Raw genomic sequence first — 18711 nt, 5'->3', positions numbered from 1 at the left:
AATCGTGAAGGGCTATGTGCACCTTTTATGAATTGGTGCTTTATTTTTTAATACTGTTTATATTAATGATCATACTTAGATAACTTTACAATAGATTTTCCAGTGTACTTTGGCTATGCAGTATCTTTTGTCAGCGGTAAACTACTTTTACCGCTGACAAAAATGGAAATCTTCAGAAATACCATCATCATCATCTCTCAATAATGAAATCTTTGTCTCTTTATCAAATCACCCAAAAGGCAAATAAAGCGTTCATATTGGACCCTTCTGACTGCACAGTCAAGATATATATGCTTACAACTCATGATGACCCTGAAGTAGTCAACCTGTGCCAGCTTTGTAAGCTTTGTAGTTTTGCAATGAGTGTGTGGTTACAATTTGTTTAGGCACAGCCCAAATCAAAGTAGTCAAACAGGAGAAGAGTGGTGAATAACAAAAGAGTGATCAGTCTAGTCAAACATGCAGCTGAGTGAAATACAAAGCAGTCAATAAAAGAGCACATGATTTACTCTGTGCACGAAAGAAACACTGTGGGGGTTTTACTGTAGATGATTACAGGGCAGGGCAGTGGAGAACTTTTAGGAGGCACTTTTGAATTAGGTTAAGTGTTGCATTAACTCTGGAAAAAGCTGCCTAAAGTGTGTTTGAGTTCTCTTCTTATCATCCCCATGTGACCTCAAACTATTTAAGCCCAGAGTAGTAATGCACATTACATATTGTTTTGGTTGTTGTTAAATACTAAAGGCTTTCCAGTTAAACATAAGAGCTGGAACTGGGATAAAACTTTGGTGCAAAAGGCTCGACTTTTATCTTTTACTATAGAAGCAGATTTTTTTTTTTTTAAAGGCAAAATTTAAAGCACACATTTTGAAAAAGTTACAAATCCTACAGGCTCAGACTAAGTGTTTAATATTTCTTGATGCTGTTGAATGTTCTTATTATGATCTGATATCTGATATGCAGGTCTGTCATGACTGCAGTGAACCCAAAGGCAGACCAAAAGTGAGCCTTTTATTCTGGCCGATTAAAGTTCATAAGTAAAACCAAAACTGAAATACTAAACAAAACTAGGAACAAATGGGAAAAACCAGAAACGTAAGAAAAAAGTACAACAGGACAACACACACAGTGTGCAAATGCGGAATGTTCAAGTGGGGTCAGAGGTCAAATGTGACACATTTGGATGCCAACTATAATATGATATTTATCTTCCCCATGTACTAGTAAAACTCCCTAAAAGTTGCCAGTACAATTAAAGGCAGTAGACTTTTAATCGTTTTAAATATAAAAGACATTTTATAAAATGTTGAACTTTTTGGACCCTGAAAAAGAGGTCAGAGGTCCAAAGTAACCCACATAACCTATTTGTTGTCAACACAAACAACGGCAGCGAGATACAGTTTTAAATAGCTCCACGCACCGTTTTGAGCTATTGTGTTTACACACAGAATGATGATAGCACACATAAACACTACCAAAAACATAACCTTAATATCAAACACAGGAGAGAACTAACTAGTAACTAGTAAGTAAAACAGGAAATGAGTAACAAATTGGGCAAAGAATCACAAGACACGGGGAAAACAGGGGAGGCAGGATAAACTAAGAGGAATACAATACTATGATAAACATGAACAGAAACTGGATGGCAAAACTGATAGAACTCTAAGTGTCGTGAATGCCATGAAAACTGTTGAGTACTACATACACCCTAAATTATTAACCTATAAAATACATATAAGTTAAAAACAGTCTGACCAGGCCTTTACTTCTTCTACACCATCTCTTTCTCGGTGTACTAACTCACACTGAGCTCTCTTCTTCACTCCTCGAGTGTGTCTTTTTAAATTTAGGCAACCAGCTGCCAAGAAGGAGGGCTTGTTTTCATTTAAAAAGAGGGATGTGTCCGTTTAAGAAAGACAGACAGAGAGCGAGAATGAAAGGAAGGGAGGGAGCGGAAGAGAGATGGAGAAAGAGACAGACAGTGAGAGAAAAAGAGGGAGAAGGTGGGGTTGATGAGATCATTTTCTGGGCCTGGATGAATCAGCTTTTCTGTCAGTGCAGAGAGAGAACGAGAGAGAGTGCAGCACTTAATTAATCTACATGAACAACCAGCCGCAGCCAATGAGAAAGACTTGAAGATGTCAGCTGTGGCTGCTTTTGCCAAGGCACTACTGAGAGTGGCGGAGTTTAAAAGAGACACACAGACACCATCTTGATTAGTGCATCTTATCTTTAACACGACTCCGAGTCCAGATCCTTACTGATGCACAATCTTGTGAGACTGAATATCAGGTCTTTATAATCAAGTAGTTAAAAAATGTTTTTTCCCCCCCGACTCGGCCACAAGGTCAAAGGTTGGAATGAGAACCAGAACAACAGGAGCTGAAGTAGGTTTTGTGTCCTGCACTCATGAGGACTTAAACATGCTGTGAGATCCACAATGATTTCTGTCTTCAGAGGTTCTAGAAGTATTAGAGGTGATCTGAGGATCAAATCCTAACTACACTAAAACCCCAGCAGGCAGGAGTTTGCAGTGGTAACATGAGCAGTGTATGAAAATGAAAACAGCAACACACTCAGCAGCCATATGTTTCACAGATGTTTTTCTTTTTTTTGTTTTAAATGTGCCAGTGATCAACGTCTGTGATTAGCAGTGCTGCTTAATTTAGGCTGAAGGCCTCACAGGGCTATGATTCTGAGTTTAACAAGCAGCGTAATGAGAGTGAGTGTCATTGAAGTTTGAGGACAAAAGAGAAACGAGCAAAGAAATAGTTTAACCATTGGCTCTTTGTGAATTTTGTTCTGAGAGTTTACAATTTTATTGCTGTGAATGGCAGCAACTATTTAAAGTAACAGTGTTATTAAGACCAGAAGTACATTTGAATTATCCATCCTTTAAAAATTTAAACACTTACACGACTTCCTGTATTTTACTGCAGTTCTGTCACTGATGTAAAACTTCTCATCTGATTCTGAGCTGCACTGATTCACGCAAAGTTTGAATCTAACCCGCGCCACCTGCTGGCAAGAAAAGTAACTGCAAGGCTTTTCAGACCTGCAACTGCGCTACATCGTCTACATTAATGGAAAAATAACAAAACAGAACGCTATTCTGGGCCTACAGAGGGCTCACAGCCTGACTCGGTCACCTTTTGTTCAAGGCATTTCACTGTAAAGCGAGTGATGAAAACTTCCCCATAACAAAAAATGAGATACACACAAATGCGTAGTCAGTACAATCAATGGTGTTAACGAGTACCAGGGTGGAAAACCTGTGTATGCAATGCTCAGGAATGCCTCAGGAAGGAGAGCCACAGAAAGCTCTGAGGGCTTTTATAGAGCTCTGGCACACTGGGCCCAGGTGTTTCCAGCATCACTGATGGAAAGTGAACTACACCAGCCCTCCAATGCCTGCAAACAGGCTGAAAGGAAGGCAGGGTGGAGTGGGTTACCACTGAAACACATTCGTGATGTGAATCTCCGGTCCCACCACATCCTAAAGGTGCTCTACTGGACTGAGTTCTGGTGACTGGATGCCATTTCAGGCACAGCAACATGAGTACACTGTTTATGGAGAGATGGACATGACCAGCAACAAGACTCAGGCAGGCTGTGGTGTTCAAATGATGCTTGATGGGTAGTAAAGGGCCCAAAGTGTGCCAAGAAAGTATCCCTAACACCATTACACCCCTGCCAGACTGAACCGTTGATGCAAGGCAGAATGGATACTCATTAATACTCACTCCAAATCTTCTGTTGTCCAACTTAAGGTGAACCCATTAAAATTGTAGGCTGTGTATCCTGTTTTCAACTGGCACAAATGACACCCAAACTGGTTGGTGTGTGCTGATGTGCAAAACCCTTCAGAAAACATTGCAGATGAAATACAAAGTGTGCAATAGCACAAGGACTCCATAAAAACCTGACCAGCCTCAATGCCCAAAATTTAGTGGGAAAGATTCAATTTAATACTTTTTAATTACGGGAAGAATTTGCCTTCCCAAGTTATGCGAATGTAACCAAGTTGCATTAATGTCATCTCTCAATTAGAGATGGACCGATCCGATATTACGTATCGGTCCCATACTGACCTAAATTACTGGATCGGATATCAGAGAAAAATAAAAAATGTAATCCGATCCATTAAATATCACGAAAGCACCTCACAAAACTTGCAACACACCGTAACTCACCTCAGAACGTTAGCACGTCGGCGCAGTATGCATCACGTGATAGAGCGGCTGTGGCATGGGGACCTGTCAGTGGTCTGGATAGCATGTGGAGCTTCGCTAGCAACCCGGCATTTCATCTCCGACAAAGTTATCCCGAGAGAAGTAAAGCAAGTGTGTAAGTCCATCTCTGAATGTTTGTAAAGCATTCCTGCGTTAAGCTTAACAAGCGACTGCCTCTTCTTGCTGCTACTTCAATCATGAAACTGCTTAACGATCAGCTGATCGGCTTTTCTGTCGCGAGTCCGTGTCTCTAGTTTGCTTTTGGCCCACGTTGCACCAGAAAGAGGAAACCAGCGGCTGAACAACAGCAGCACGTTTAAGCTTGATCAGCTGTTGTTAGAATTTATTTATTATTACTTTCTACTCCAGGATCTTTTTCTACGTAGCTGACGCTGGTAACTGTGCAGGGGCGGATCTAGCAAAGTTTAGCCAGGGGGGCCGATAGGGCATTAACAGGGAAAAGGGGGCACAAAGACATACTTTTCTTTCTTATTCTCATTTAAAATGTCTAGCTTTTAATAAATAATTATCTGACAGCCAAAGTTTTAATTTGATGCAAAATGTATAGAAGTCCATTACTGTATATAGTAACTATTAAGTCTAATATATATACCCTAGTAAGCTATAGTACTTTTTCCTTTGGGAAGGTACCATCTGTGCAGTCTGCAATTTTGTTGAAGAAAGATGTTGAATCTATTTAATATTTCTTGAAAAATAATTGATTTCTGTGCATTTTTTTTCACACTGCATCAAATTAAGGTTGATTACGTTGATTAAGCATCATGAGGTGGAGTGTGAGGGGTGGTTCCCTATTTTTTTATTTTTGTTGTTGCTGGGAGTTGGAACCCTATTAGTTAGGTTGCTTAATATTTATGCTAAGTACTCTTTAAAATACCAGAATAGGGAGGATGGTGTAGGTTTAAGTTTATTAGATTGATCAGTATTGCTGTACTATGAAATATTTTTTTTTGCATACAGGTATAACAGAATAGCTTTAGTGTAGTTGTTGTTTTAAACTTGAGTATGAACTTATACAAAATGCAGCAAGATATTTAAAAAACAGTTTTGTTGATTAAAAAAAAAAAAAAAACACTATCGGATTCATATCGGTATCGGACATAAAAAAGTGGTATCGTGCCATCTCTACTCTCAATTACCAAAAACATTCATCTGTGCTCCTTAGGAAATACCTTTTTTACAATAACGACACTGCTTCCAGTTTTTTTGGAATAAATTTCTTCATTCATCATATGATTTTAAAATCCCCATCAAATATTTGAGTAAGATTAACATCGTGTTTCCTCAAAGAACATACCAAACACACCTTAAGCAGAAAGAGCCTCAAAGAAATACTGAAGTGCCAAAATCTTTGGTTTAACAATTCTGAGTATGTACAGTTCAGAGATGTTATTTTATGTAAGTAGTGTGAATGTGTACAGAGGTCCCTTTATGATTTTAAATTACTTAGGTGCTTAAAATTTGTACAGTTGAGTAAAAGCAAAAAAACCTCAACATTAATTAAGTAAAATTTTATTTCCCACATTTATCAACATACAATAGTTAGTTATGGGAAAGGACAGTTCGTTAATGAATGAAAAATACTGGATTTTACAACACAAAGTCAAACCTAATCTGCATCTTTAAAAAAAAAAAAGAAAGAAAAAAGCAATAACAGGAAGAACAAAACATGCACAATACAAGATTTAGCATAAACATGGGTAAACTAATGACGAGGAAAAAAAATATGGAAACGATATGAATGTAACTGCACAGGTTGCGTGAGAGCAGTTCTATAACCATCAAAATTCGGAACCATAAATTAAAAGAAAATTCTTCTAAAAATCAAATTCCACAAGAGAAACGATCAAGAGCTTCTCCTTCAGTAAGGTCGGTCTCTGCGCTCCTGACGATGATCCCTGCAAACAAAACCAAGGAAGGACAGCAAACACTTCAGTTTCAGTTCCATGTCCAAATTCAGCATTAGAAGGTAGTCATAAAATTACTTAGAGTAATAAGACTGGCACTAAAGTTCACGTTTCAGGTAGCCTAAACCCTACCTCATATCCATCTTGCCCCCTGGTGGTCCCATTCCTCTTCCACCTCTGCCACCCATTCGGTCCATCGGTGGTCCTCCACGGCCGGCCCCACGGAACCCTCCCCTGTCCATTCCACCACGTCCTCTGAATCCACCTCGGTCACCTCCCCAGCCTCCACGGAATCCTCCAGGGCCGCCGGGTCCACCGGGCCCTCCGACTCCTGCTGGACCGCCACGGTCCATACCTCTGCCACCACGCATTCCCATTCCACCTCTGCCACGGTCACCTCCATGGGGAAATGGAGGGCCACCACCCAACCCTTCTGGTTTGGGAGCTTTGCACTGGTTACACTCCATTCTCCAGGCAAAATTCTGATTGCCACAACCCCTGGAAGCACAGATTACATGAATTAAAAAGTTCTGACAAACCAACAAAGTATCAAAAAACCAAGATGGTACACAATGAAAAAAATACATACGGATTAGGACACTCCCAGTCACCGGCTCTCTGCTGCATGTTGCCTCCTGTCGGTCCACCTCTGCCCATACCACGTGGACCACCTCGTGGGACAAAACCACCACGGTCTCCGCCACGGCCCATCATACCTGATATTATAGGGAAATCACAGCACCTTTAAATCATGAAGCTGGACTCAGGCTATTTTAGCATGCAGTTCACATAAAACACGCTACAGGGCTCCTGTGTGAGTTTATCTAAATTCAAACTACCATCAATTAAGATTTACACAAGTACAGCAATAACAGCATAAAATACAGTCCATCACTACCAAAATTTACCTCCACGTCCCATCATGCCATCTCGCATAGGCATACCACCTCTCATTCCACCCATCATGGGTTTTCGGCGTGCCATGGACACCTTAAGTCTTCTGCCTTGGAACTCTTTTCCTAATATTTAAAGAAAGAAGAAATTGTTTACTAATAATATTAATACTACTACTACTACTAATAATAATAAAGATTTGATGTCGATGAAATGTACCATCAAAATGCTCCACAGCTGCTTTGGCACAAACTGGCTCCTCATAGGACAGAGTGGCGTCCCCCTTTGGCTTTCCAGAGTCCTTGTCTGTGTATATGTTAATCGCAGGCTGGCCAAGTCTGCGGTTAATCTTGATGTGTAGAAAGAAGAGGGGAAGGAAAAAAACATTTACTTTATTGTTAATTAGGTGTGTTTGCAACTACATTTAGAATAAAGTGTTCTTACCCTAATTGGACCGACGTGTTTGAAGAATTCAGCCATTTCCTCGAGGTTAGCCTTCTCAGTCAATCCTGTGATATAAATTGTGCTGTTCTCTGAGTCATCCTGCTCCTCTGGGCGTCCTACGAGGAAACCCATTTACAATTTTTTTTTTTGTTTTTAAACAGTTGCTTATTTAAAAAAAAACAAACAAAAAAAAAAACAACCAAAAAAAACAAAACAAAAAAAACAAACAAGCTGTACAGAGTTTATGAAACACCAATTTCAAGGAACCTAACAGGAGTTTAGTGACTCACCCATCTCACGCTCGTTGTCGCCCATAGGTCCTGTGGTCCATCAGCCAGGAGGAAAGAAACAGATTGATACAAGTCAGTGTTGAGAACTCTTGTTTAGTAAACTCCACCTAAAGAGTACTACAAAACATAATCCAGACACTCCCTTATAGACGCATCAGCCATATTGGGAAAAGTTGAAAATAGCACCTTAAGGTACACACAATTCCCACAAGTGATATATTGAATTGAAAATAGGACACCTTGGACCCTTTGGCAAATATTTGTGTGTCATTTGAAAAGCCTCTTAGACCAGTAGCAAATCCTCAAAAAACCCCATGAATTCTGCTCAGATTTCTTAAAGCAGTAACAAAACGCATTCGAGTTGAAATTTGTGATTAACCTTTTGAAAACTCAAGTGTCAAACCATAAGCAGTGACTGAACTATACAGTACCCCAGAGAGAATGGTCTCAGGCAATGGGAAAAAAAATAATTTCCAATATTTTCAGATGTGTTTGTATAAATAAATTTTGACGACCACAAAGTATGTCACATCAATACTCGAGGCATATTTGCTCAAAAAAAGTTTAAGTCTTTGAAAGGACTAACCAGTGTAATACTCGTTAACTTACCACCAGGCTTACTGAAGCCACCTCTGTCTCCAGCGCTGCTATGGGGGAATAAATGGAGATATGAAGGCGATTTCCCTTTTACAGCCACTTCCATGGCTCGAGCAAAGTGGCTTGATTGAGGGAGTAATCAAAACATTCTAACTAGCCGGACAGCAACTTTCACATAATAAAAATTCCCCATAATCAGAAATACATAATCTAACTGAGGGTATTAGTTTAGGAATTATGCGCCATTCCTTAGTTAGCTAAAAACAACTTCAGAAACATTTTTTAGTAGAGGATACACATGAAAAAAAATAAATAAAAAACTAACATTTTTTACTGGTATTTAAATTGTGACAAAACCCAAACATTTGTACACAGATAGAAAAGATTTCAGATGCATTGACGGAATACAGTTTTACCCAGAAACAAACTATGGCCGCACTAACATTACTTCTAAGGAAAATTACAGCACAAGCAGATATTACACATGTAAAATAAGACAATGCATCTGAAATTTCACAAGAAGGCCTGGTGATTACATTCACCAGGTAATAAAAACAAATACAAGTATACATGTTTCCAAACAAAACACCAAAACTTTTCGTTTTCTTCTTCTTCTTAAACATAGTTTACCAAGGGAAATTAAAAACAAAGACTTGGTCGCTTAAAGAACCCATCATGCTCATAAAAACCACCATCCTCAGTTCTTGAAAAATGGCAGACCTTGAATCTTTGTTAAAGCTCCTTCTGCTGCTTAAGCTGGCGGCTCTGTACTGAGTACAGATACTTTTTAGAGAAAAGATGGTTTTAAATGGCTCTCACTGTTACCTGTACGGTATAAATGTGACAAAGCATGTTAAAAATGTGCTCAAAAGAAAGTGATCAAACAGTTGTATTCCAAACCACAAAAACAATTCAAAACATTTCAGAATGACATAACGTGCCCCCCACCTCCCCCCAGAAAATATAAATATACCTGTGCAAAGCTAAACCTAAGCTAATCTTCAAATTTAATGATAGAAACCTGCTACACTGCATCTGAAATACAATGATGTAATCTTATTTATGCTTTCTAACTGAGAACTATTTTGTTTATATTATACTTTTAAAGTGTGGCCTTGTATGAGATTTGCTGAAATACTTCAGTGTCTGTGTGTGTGCATTTGCGCCACCAAAAACCAGAGATGTCATGCAGAACCCTCTTTCTTAAAAAGGAAAGGAAGGAGAAAAAAAAACAACCCCCCCCCCCCCCCCCCCAAAAAAAAAAAAACAACTTTTGCCACTGAAAAATAACCATGAAAAATTCTAAACACACCTTAAAATGGACACCTGAAATGAACACCCGATGATGCCCGTGCATTTCTGCCACAAAACTGCTCATTCAAGCTTTGGGCAGGATTCTTTCCCAAAAGAAGGGAAAAAAACCAAAAAAAACCCAAACCCCTGTCATGTTACCAATAGTCACGTTAATGGCTGCTGATGTAAAACTTGATAGCGCAAGTATGAATTTTAAATAGTATTTTTAAACCTTTAAACAGCTCTTCTAAACCAAACCAAATGTGCAGTACAACATGACGGTACAACCCTCTGATGAACTTCAAACACCTGAAATGTGTCTCTGTAACCGTTTTAACTTGGTAAAAATCACATCTGCACAATAGAAAACCTGTTCCGATGCTCAATCTGTAGACAATTTTCTTGTCTATTAAATGGAAGTACCAGAGAGAGTGTCCAGGATGTGTTCCAATTTCCTTATCATGAGAAATACATTTTCACAAGACCCTTAAAACAAGTATAGTGCACCCAAAAGCTGTTTTGAGATTTGACTAATGACAAAACAAAAATCCACTTTGGACTGAATGCATCCACACTAACCACCCCATGAGAAATCTTTATATATTTTTTGGAACAGATGGGTCTGTGCATACCTTCAATAAGCCCTGTTTTCCCATGCCTTCAACGTCAAAAAACCACTATACCTACATTTTTCTTTCCTCAAGCTGTCAAAAACACCAAAAAACAGCCAGTATATGGCTGGAAAATAACCACGTGTATCAGAAAATTAACCAGGATTTTGAAATTTATTAAAACTTCCCTCTGAGTGTTTTGCCATTAATATAGGCTTACCGTTCTTACTGTCCTTTGTTTTGTTTTTTTGCTTTAATGGTTAGTAAAAAATAAATAAATAAATAAATCTGAACATCAAAGTAACCCTTGAAAGAGATTATTAACCTGAGATTATTTTTTTTAAAACAAAAACAAAAACTTACTTTGGTCCAAGAGATGACATCAAATGAGAAACTACTTTTGGGAGTAATGTCAGAGCGGCAAATGACAAAAATTCTTAAAATAGATGGTTAATTACTCTGTCTTCTTGTAATTGATGTCATTTACTTTTGAGGTGTTTCTTTAAACAACCATTTAAACATCTAGATTAATTTAAAGTGCCATTTCCCGCCTTTTTTGGCATTTTCTCAACCCAATGAAATGGGGACAAATACATATTGTCACCGGTTGCCCTTTAGAAACCTATGAGACTCTGAAAAACCACCAATGAATTGCCAAAAAATGAATAATAAATAAAACTTATCAAGAAAATGTACTGACCCAAATACTGCTCTCTAGTAAAACACAAACGTGCATGTGAAATGGAACTTAATGTGCTACATGAGCCCAGCGTCCATTTATACATTTCTTAAAATACCTGTCGTAATATATGACCTTACAGGACTAGACTCCAGCATCTAACTGTATTATTCCAGTTAGTCACTCTACAGAGAATAATTCAGCATGCTGACAAACTGAACTGGTGGGAAACTAAAGAAAGTAGGGTTAGAATTCTGTATGTCTTTATGTAGATATTCTTACAGATTGTACCATGTTCCCTGACAAACGTTGAAATCTGAAACTACGTTTTCCTATGCTATACTGTTGATACTGCCCAGTAATCAAATCGTGGTCTAGGATATAAGCTGTCCAACCTAAATTTTATGCACAGGTCTCTGATCAAAATCGGCACTTTTTTCTTCTTCTTACCTTTGACCAAGAGAGAGGCAGGGTTGAGACAAAACTCATTCTTATTGCTGGCATATACAACATATGCCACTGCATGTATTATACTAGCTATATGCAATTCATTAGCACCGATTGCTGATGAATCAGTATCAAATGCTAATAAATTCCCCTTACAAGACTGCCATTATGTTTTCCTGTATTATTCTGACGTTACAGCAGGGTTTGTCTCAGCTCTGCCTCAAATGGCAACGGCACCTGCAAAGACTGAATAAATGTGAGATTAAGTGCTTAAGAAAGACACTTACCCCATGCCGCGCCCCATGCCTCCACGCCCACGATGCATCATTCCACCACGGTCAAAGTCCCTTCCAAGGCCCCTGCTGTCCCCTACTCCAGGGTACCTCGTAGGCTCAGAGCCTGGATAACCAGAACCTCCACCCTGCCCGTCCTGCCTGTAACTGTCTACAAGAGGAACAACAATATCAAAACATGCAGTCATCACAGAATGATCACAGTGGAATCGAACAGATGCGCTTAGTTGAGAGAGCAGCTGTTTAGGCAGGAGGAAAGCAAAGCTTACTGTAATGGCCGGACTGACTGTAACTGGGTGGTCCACCTTGCTGGTTGTACTGGTTGGCTGGAGGCTGCCCATATGATCCACCGGCCTGGGGAGGGTAAGCAGGAGGAGCTTGTTGCTGTGGCTGGGTCTGCTGTTGGTATCCCTGCTGCTGGCTGTAGCCTGCCTGCTGGCCTTGGTAACCAGGTTGTTGCTGACCATATGCTGCTGGCTGGGAGTAGCTACTCTGGTTGTAAGTAGCCGGCTGGCTGTTAGCATTGTAACTGATGGAGACAAAGCACAGACAAAATGTAAGTAATCCGATAAGCATGTTCTTCTGGAATTCACGTGTTATTTTGTTGTCAGATGAGATGTTCATACCTCTGAGGGGCAGTGGGAGCAGCCTGTTGGCCATAACCAGGGTAGGCAGACTGAGCCGTGTATCCTGGCTGAGAGCCATAAGACTGGGAGGCAGCTGGAGCAGCAGCAGCAGGAGTACTGTCATAACCACTGGCTCCGTAACCCTGGGTTGACTGTGAATAGCTGTGAGTAGCAGACTGGGCAGCAGGGTAGCCAGCTATACAAAAGACATCACATATCACAAAGAGAAAAAAAAGATATTTGATATTCATTCCTGTTCACATTGTAATTTGACTGTTTAACAACAGAATAATTAAAAATAAATAAATTAAAACAAAACAAAAACTGACCTGATGCTGGTTGGCCATATGATCCAGATCCATACTGTTGCTGCTGCTGGGGGTAGCCTCCAGCTGCAGGTGTTGTCTGACTGTAACTGCTATCAGCAGCTGCTGCAGCAGGTTGGGTATATGAGCCATAATTCTGCTGGCCATAGCTTTGCTGAAAGACCAAATACAGTAGCCATTAGGCACAATAAACCTCAACTAAGCATTATTTAAAAGCTCCATTTGCTTAAAGCACAAACAACCTATATGACTGCCAGCAGTAAACAAATAACCATCCCAAGTTTCCCCCACAATCATTAAATGTTTTAAGCACAAGGCATGCTTTGATCAAATCTGCACAATTAAATCAATAATGGTACCTGAGCAGATTGTCCATAATTCTGTGAGGGCTGGGCAGCATAGGAAGCATACCTGTAAACATATGCATCAAAATTTTAGGATCATCAGAAATCCGGGTACTGCCTGAAAAAAATATCATGCTGTGCGCTGTTTAAAATGGTCTTTATCCAAAAGATGTTTACTACGATCTAAAGAAGGTTACAAAACGACCAAAAGTAATCCATGTTTGCATATTGGTTTTAAAAAATATATACAGGTTTACATTTGCATCCACCCTAATCTCCGCTTTGTTTCCTTTCTTCGAAAGAATTAGGTCATATTGGATGGTTAAAAATCTCAAAGCCATTTTAATAAAGGTAACTGAAAAACCTTACCCCTGTTGAGCCCCGGTCTGGTTGTAGGAGCTGTAATCTGTAAATGGGGAAAAAGGGTTAGTTTAAAAAAATAAAACAAGAAACAATAGTTTCAGATCTTAGCGCGCGAGCCGCACGTTACAGGCCCGTTCTTAGGTTGCCATTCAAAACGGAGACAACTAGACCATTCACTAAACCTATACACTACTTCACAGCCAACGAAACCACTCAGAGATCGACGCACCCGTTAAACAGGATTAGTTTTAAATTGGTAATATGCGGAAAAACGCAGTGTGCACAAATGAAAAAACATCCGGCGTAAATACCGCAAAGACTCGACGAGCTAACTTGTCTAGGCCTCGGACGCGGAGCCGACTAAGTTCATGTTATTCAATGAAGAAAAGTGGCTAAAAAGACAAACTATGCAAACATACTCACAATTAGGATACATTCATGTAAATTAATGTTTCAATGAAAACCAACATTTACTTTAAAAGTCAGCAATTGTCGCAATTTTTTTACTCACCCGAAGCAGACGCCATTTTAGTGTGCCTACAAGAGACGAATGGACGAAGAATGCTGCCGCAGAAACGCACTTCTCTTCGCGGCAACCGCGAAATCTCGCGACATAACGCGATACTGTTTGGGGGCTGCTGTAGCGAGAGCATTACAGATTAGATACACAAATCGACACGTACGTTTACAATAATAGCCGCATAGTCTGTGCTTTTAAATTTTAAACAACATAAAAAACGCTGATTTGTAAATATTCGGAAGTCAACGTGATTTAGGGAGGGGTTATACAAGAAGTAAAATAAATACCTGTTTTTCAAGTATCCTTATGACTTAGCGTGATTATACCCACTCTGGGTAATAGATCGTAACTAGACCAGTTCTCGTGGGCCACTTAAAAAAATCTTTATAGAACAATTTTCATATATTTGTTTCCATCTCTTCTGCCCTCTTGGCCAGATCTTTAAAAATGTCTTTGAAAACAGTTCATTCAAATAATAATCTAAATCCTGCTGGTGGTTGACGGCTTGCTAGCAGTATGTCCAGCAGGTGGGGGTAGTGCATCTTTATGCTATTGTTTTACTGCGAAGAAAAAGACGTAACGCGGAAGTTTGCTTTCATTTTCTGAATATTTTCACACTGGAGATTTGTTTATAATTGTAGGACTTTATTAGTTATGCTTTGATTATTCTTTTTTTCCTTAAAATATTTCATCACATACGCTTTGAGGATATGGCTATTTTATATACGATCAGAAGAAATTAGAGGTTGTCGTACTAGTTAGATATTTCATGTCTTTTGGTGGAATTTCTGCAGGCACTAACCTCAGTTTGAAGGATCTTTGACGGGCTGTCTTAATGCTGTGAGGACAATAATGGGTTCAGTTTAATGCCACAAACTATTTTTCGTGTTATGCAAACCAGCATATGTTTGTTTACCAATATTATGCCACTATAGCAAAAAACAAACCCTCCAAAAAGTGAGTAGAGAAACTACAGCTGATCGTGAATAATCGTGAATAATGCTGGACTGTATGTCGTCAGTGCGGTTCTGGTTTGGATCAGGTCGTCCTGGCTTCTGCCTGGGGACCTCTTTATTGGTAACACTCATGCTACTGATGTATGCTGGGGGCATCCAGGCAAGTCTCAGTGTTGGTCCAGGAGGAGACTTCCCGAGGTTCACAGGTAACCCTTTTTTTGAGTTCAGATCTCACAGACAAGAATTGGTAAAAATCAAAACATATGCATGACCTCTTCCCCTCCTCAGATGTGTTCCTGTATGCTCTCAGCCATGATGAGCTGCCCTCTCTGCTGGTCAGTGTAGCTCTGGTGCTGCTGCTTGGATCTTGTCAGGAGCGCCGCTGGGGGACACTCGCCTTACTCGTCCTCTCCACCCTGACAATCATCGCACTACCTTTTCTTTACACCCTGCTCCTCTTTATTGGTGGGGGTGAGGCGAGCCGGATCTTTGGCTTCTCTGCCGTCCAGCTTGCTTTATTTACAGCACAGTGTCGACAGGTGACACAGAGGAGGGTGCTGAGATGTCTGCCTGTCTGGTTTCTCCCGTGGCTTTTTCTGCTGGTTGGTCTGCTGCTGCTGCCCGGGACACCAGCTCTGCTTCACTTCTGTGCAATATGCATTGGGCACAACTGTATCCTACCCCGATTTTGCAATTGTTTGAAACCAAAAGCATTATATTGTGATTTATAGAGAAACAATTTTACTTGTTTTTTGACTTATTAGGACTTTTACTATTAGCTCACTTTTCTCTTATTTTTCTTGAACTCTCAATTTGTTTCTCCAGGTTTAAATCTTTGATGATGTTCATTTCCATATTCATAAGTCTTTCTATATAATACTTAATGTATCGCTCAGATCATCAGCCCTTTATCGGGATGTTACAGGAGCTGGAGGAGTCCAGAGTCTTGGATTTCATCCCTGACTGGATGTATGTTTCCACCACAGCCAGGTTAAGGTTGCCTAGCTACGCTACCTCACACAGGTGTGACTCATTTCGTTCACATCACAAGTCTCAATGAACATTCATTGGTCTTAACCTGTGTTTATTCTGAACATTTTAACCTCGTGTGTTGTCACAGATCTCAACCAGTTTCTCAGACGATACCCGTAGATCAGTCAGCTGCTGTCCCAATGAACCAACCTTCTGCTTCAAACCACCGCTCATGGATTGAACCTTTGCCTGCCTGGATAATGGAGGAGTCTACTGTGACTGCTGAGGCAGAGGTGCTGGAGGAGCAGATGCTTAGAGCGGGGATACTGGCCTCATTACAGGATGCTCCCGATGATCCTGGTGCAAAAGTGGAGGTTCCTAAATCATCGGTTTCCTCTTTGCGGTTAGTAATAACTTAATATCTTGAATTTTATGTCAGTATGCAGATGTGTGTGTATGTATTTTTTTTTTTTAAACCTAGTACTACTCGATTTTCTCATAGAATACTGTGGAAAAGTCTTGAGACATCCCTCTTTGTTTTTACAGTGTGCTTCCAGACTTTCTTTTAAGTTGTCTTGAGCAATGTTTAAAGGTCTTCTGACATTGGCTGCTTTTCCCTGTATTTTCTATTTAATCCAGGAATGGCTTTTCTTTTTTCTTGTTTTTTTTAAACCATTTAACACCGACCTATCAATCATTCGAGCATATAAAAGGTTGTGCTTAGACACTTTGTTACTAGCACCCCGTCACAAAAATACATTATTTGTCATTTGCTCAATTTTTTTGCTTGAATCTTTGAAAACTCCCTAAGAAAACACAGTTTGACAAATATAAAATAGTTTTGCACCAATGAGGTGATTCCCAAAAGCTATTAGCTGAAAACTTAGCACGGTGCGCAGCGTCGTGAGTGGTGGCTCAAGACTTTTGCACAGTACTTTATATATACTTACACAAAGTTTCCTCCTAGTCTTCAGCAGCTGGAGAAGATGGGCTTCCCCACAGAAAAAGCTGTTGTGGCTCTAGCAGCATCAAAACAGCTAGATGGCGCCATCTCCTTGCTTATAGAAGACAGCATCGGAGAACAAGCTGTGGTGGTATCTAAGGGGAAGAGCCCACTGCCACCAAACACCTAACTCGCCTCACAAGTCTGGACCGAAGTTATGCTTGGGTTTTGCTGAGCTTCAGTATGTTCCCCATGGGTTAATTGAAAAACTATTTTATTGATAACAACAATTACAGCCGTGAGTGTAGATGCAGAGTTTAGATTTTCTGTATATGCAAAGATAAATGTATGGTGGAAAGAGTGGATGTCATTTTATTTATCAAAGTGTTTAATGAATACTGGTGTCATGTAAAAAAGAGAAAAAAATAAAATAAAAAAATAAAAAACAGTGGACATTATTTTATTACACCGATCATCTAGACAGGATTATATTAACACTGTAAAACATTTTGCAAGAAAAAAGTTAAAAGTATGAAATGGTTACACAACAGCATACAAAATAAACTACAGTTCATTTTAAATAGTTTCACAATAAATGCAGAAAAAAAAGTCTTTTCATCATAACAGTATAAGCAGTTTACCAGCACAACAGTGGTAAAAGTATATTCAAGTTAACGTAACAGTTTTGCCATTTTCTCCATATGTGTGTGTGCGTGTGTGTGTGTGTGTGTGTGTGCTAAAGATCATGAAATATCCTGTGAGGTCTGTTTTCCTTTCAACATGTTTCCAGATTGCAACATCATTTATGGCTGTTTCTAAATATGTGGAGGCTTAAACAAGATGCAAATGTTTGTGCACGTTTACCAAGTTTAAATGTCGAAACGCTTTATCAGTACATACTTTAGAGGAGGAGGGGAGGGACCAGAACAGTACAAATCACCGTTATCAGCACTTATCTCAGTTAGTGAACGGATCACTTAATCTTTTTAGTGCACTACATAACATTGAGTTAAACAATATGATAGAAGCATAACAAATTACATACTATAGGAGGAGTTTTGTTTGTGTAGTCGTGTCCCGCAAACTGTACAGACTCCATGTGCTTAAATAATGAATTCTGTTTAGGTTGCAGTTATATTGTGAAAGCAACAAAAACTCAAATCCAGTCACTTTTCTCACATCTGACTTCTCTTTCACATGATTACTCTAAATGACCTTTATTCTCCAGGACCGTTTGTAGCTCGAGGAGCACCACAGAAGATTCAGATTTTTTCATCATCCTAATTGTGAGGCTTGGAGTTCTGTAGCCAAACAAATGAAAAACAGAAAGAGCAGCTGGAAGTATTGTGTAAAGGTAAATTGTTTGGTTATGGCGATGGATGGGGTTCGAACTAGTTCTCAGGTTCCCGATGGAGCAGGGCATTGTCGAGTACCAGTGGAGTTTCCCTGAGGTGTCCCCCATCCTATATTAGATGATACAGCCCAGAGAGGGTGTCAGTTAACGTCTAACTCTGTTGAGTGTTGATGAAACTTATAGGAGGGGAAGTCAAGCCTCTCCCCCCGCCTGTGATCCTCAGGGTGAGCCAGGGGGTGGCTACTTTCCTCGAACCTTGGTGTCGGAGGACAGAGGAGAAGCAAGTCGATGTGGAATTGAACCTGATCGCTTATCTCTGTAGAAACTAGGGGAGGATGTGCCAAACGGTCCATCCCCAGACCCTAGATCAGGCTCTGTTGAAGAAAGACAGCAGTTGGAACGGCACTTCCGTCTCCACCAGTATGTGTGCACTTTGTAGTCCTAATCCAAACCTATAAGTGGATTCTTAACTTGTTTTAGGCAAGCTGCAGCTGACTAATATGTTGTTGACTAATATGCTTTGTGTGTTTCTTATAAACTTGTTGGAAAAATGTCCATCTTAATTTTCCAGCACCCTTCAAATGGTCCAGAATGAGTCC

The 18711-nt window shown here is 39.8% G+C and overlaps 3 protein-coding genes across 7 annotated transcripts in view; 1 reads left to right on the top strand and 2 right to left on the bottom strand.

The window, feature by feature from the left end:
* Positions 1-5749: 5749 nt before the first annotated feature.
* Positions 5750-13970, bottom strand: ewsr1b (EWS RNA-binding protein 1b). 3 transcript variants are annotated; one of them, XM_086314324.1, is made up of 15 exons: positions 13879-13970; positions 13374-13410; positions 13020-13071; positions 12664-12814; positions 12335-12530; positions 11978-12237; positions 11703-11859; positions 8398-8507; positions 7789-7818; positions 7499-7614; positions 7274-7403; positions 7069-7179; positions 6750-6876; positions 6293-6658; positions 5750-6151 (listed from the first exon to the last, which is right to left on the bottom strand). In XM_086314324.1, the coding sequence occupies exons 1-15, from the start codon at positions 13892-13894 to the stop codon at positions 6115-6117; spliced, it is 1896 nt and encodes a 631-aa protein (XP_086170450.1). In that variant the 5' UTR covers positions 13895-13970; the 3' UTR covers positions 5750-6114. The 3 variants fall into 3 exon arrangements, with proteins under 3 accessions (XP_086170450.1, XP_086170448.1, XP_086170449.1); XM_086314322.1 differs by having other exon boundaries at positions 8398-8435; XM_086314323.1 differs by having other exon boundaries at positions 8398-8432.
* On the top strand, positions 13898-17377 carry rhbdd3 (rhomboid domain containing 3). The gene is made up of 5 exons (XM_086314330.1): positions 13898-15049; positions 15132-15515; positions 15740-15866; positions 15964-16218; positions 16783-17377. The coding sequence occupies exons 1-5, from the start codon at positions 14887-14889 to the stop codon at positions 16946-16948; spliced, it is 1095 nt and encodes a 364-aa protein (XP_086170456.1). The 5' UTR covers positions 13898-14886; the 3' UTR covers positions 16949-17377.
* Positions 16941-18711, bottom strand: part of emid1 (EMI domain containing 1) — a 56310-nt gene continuing 54539 nt past the window's right edge. For 2 of the 3 annotated variants that reach the window (XM_086314326.1, XM_086314325.1), the window contains one exon: positions 16942-18486. In XM_086314326.1, coding sequence (XP_086170452.1) covers positions 18353-18486 — 134 coding nt within the window. In that variant the 3' untranslated portion in view covers positions 16942-18352. Of the gene's footprint in view, positions 18487-18711 lie in introns of all 3 variants that reach the window. The other variant, XM_086314327.1, reaches the window with a different exon arrangement.

Source organism: Aulonocara sp. 'chitande type north' Nkhata Bay, linkage group LG12 (genome assembly GCF_057382095.1).
Source record: "Aulonocara sp. 'chitande type north' Nkhata Bay isolate Kocher_YH1m ecotype deep benthic linkage group LG12, A_spYH_male_GT1.1, whole genome shotgun sequence".
NCBI classification, from domain to species: Eukaryota; Metazoa; Chordata; class Actinopteri; order Cichliformes; family Cichlidae; genus Aulonocara; species Aulonocara sp. 'chitande type north' Nkhata Bay.
The sequence above is the reverse complement of the archived record's forward strand: the minus strand, read 5'-3'. Positions and strand labels throughout refer to the sequence as shown.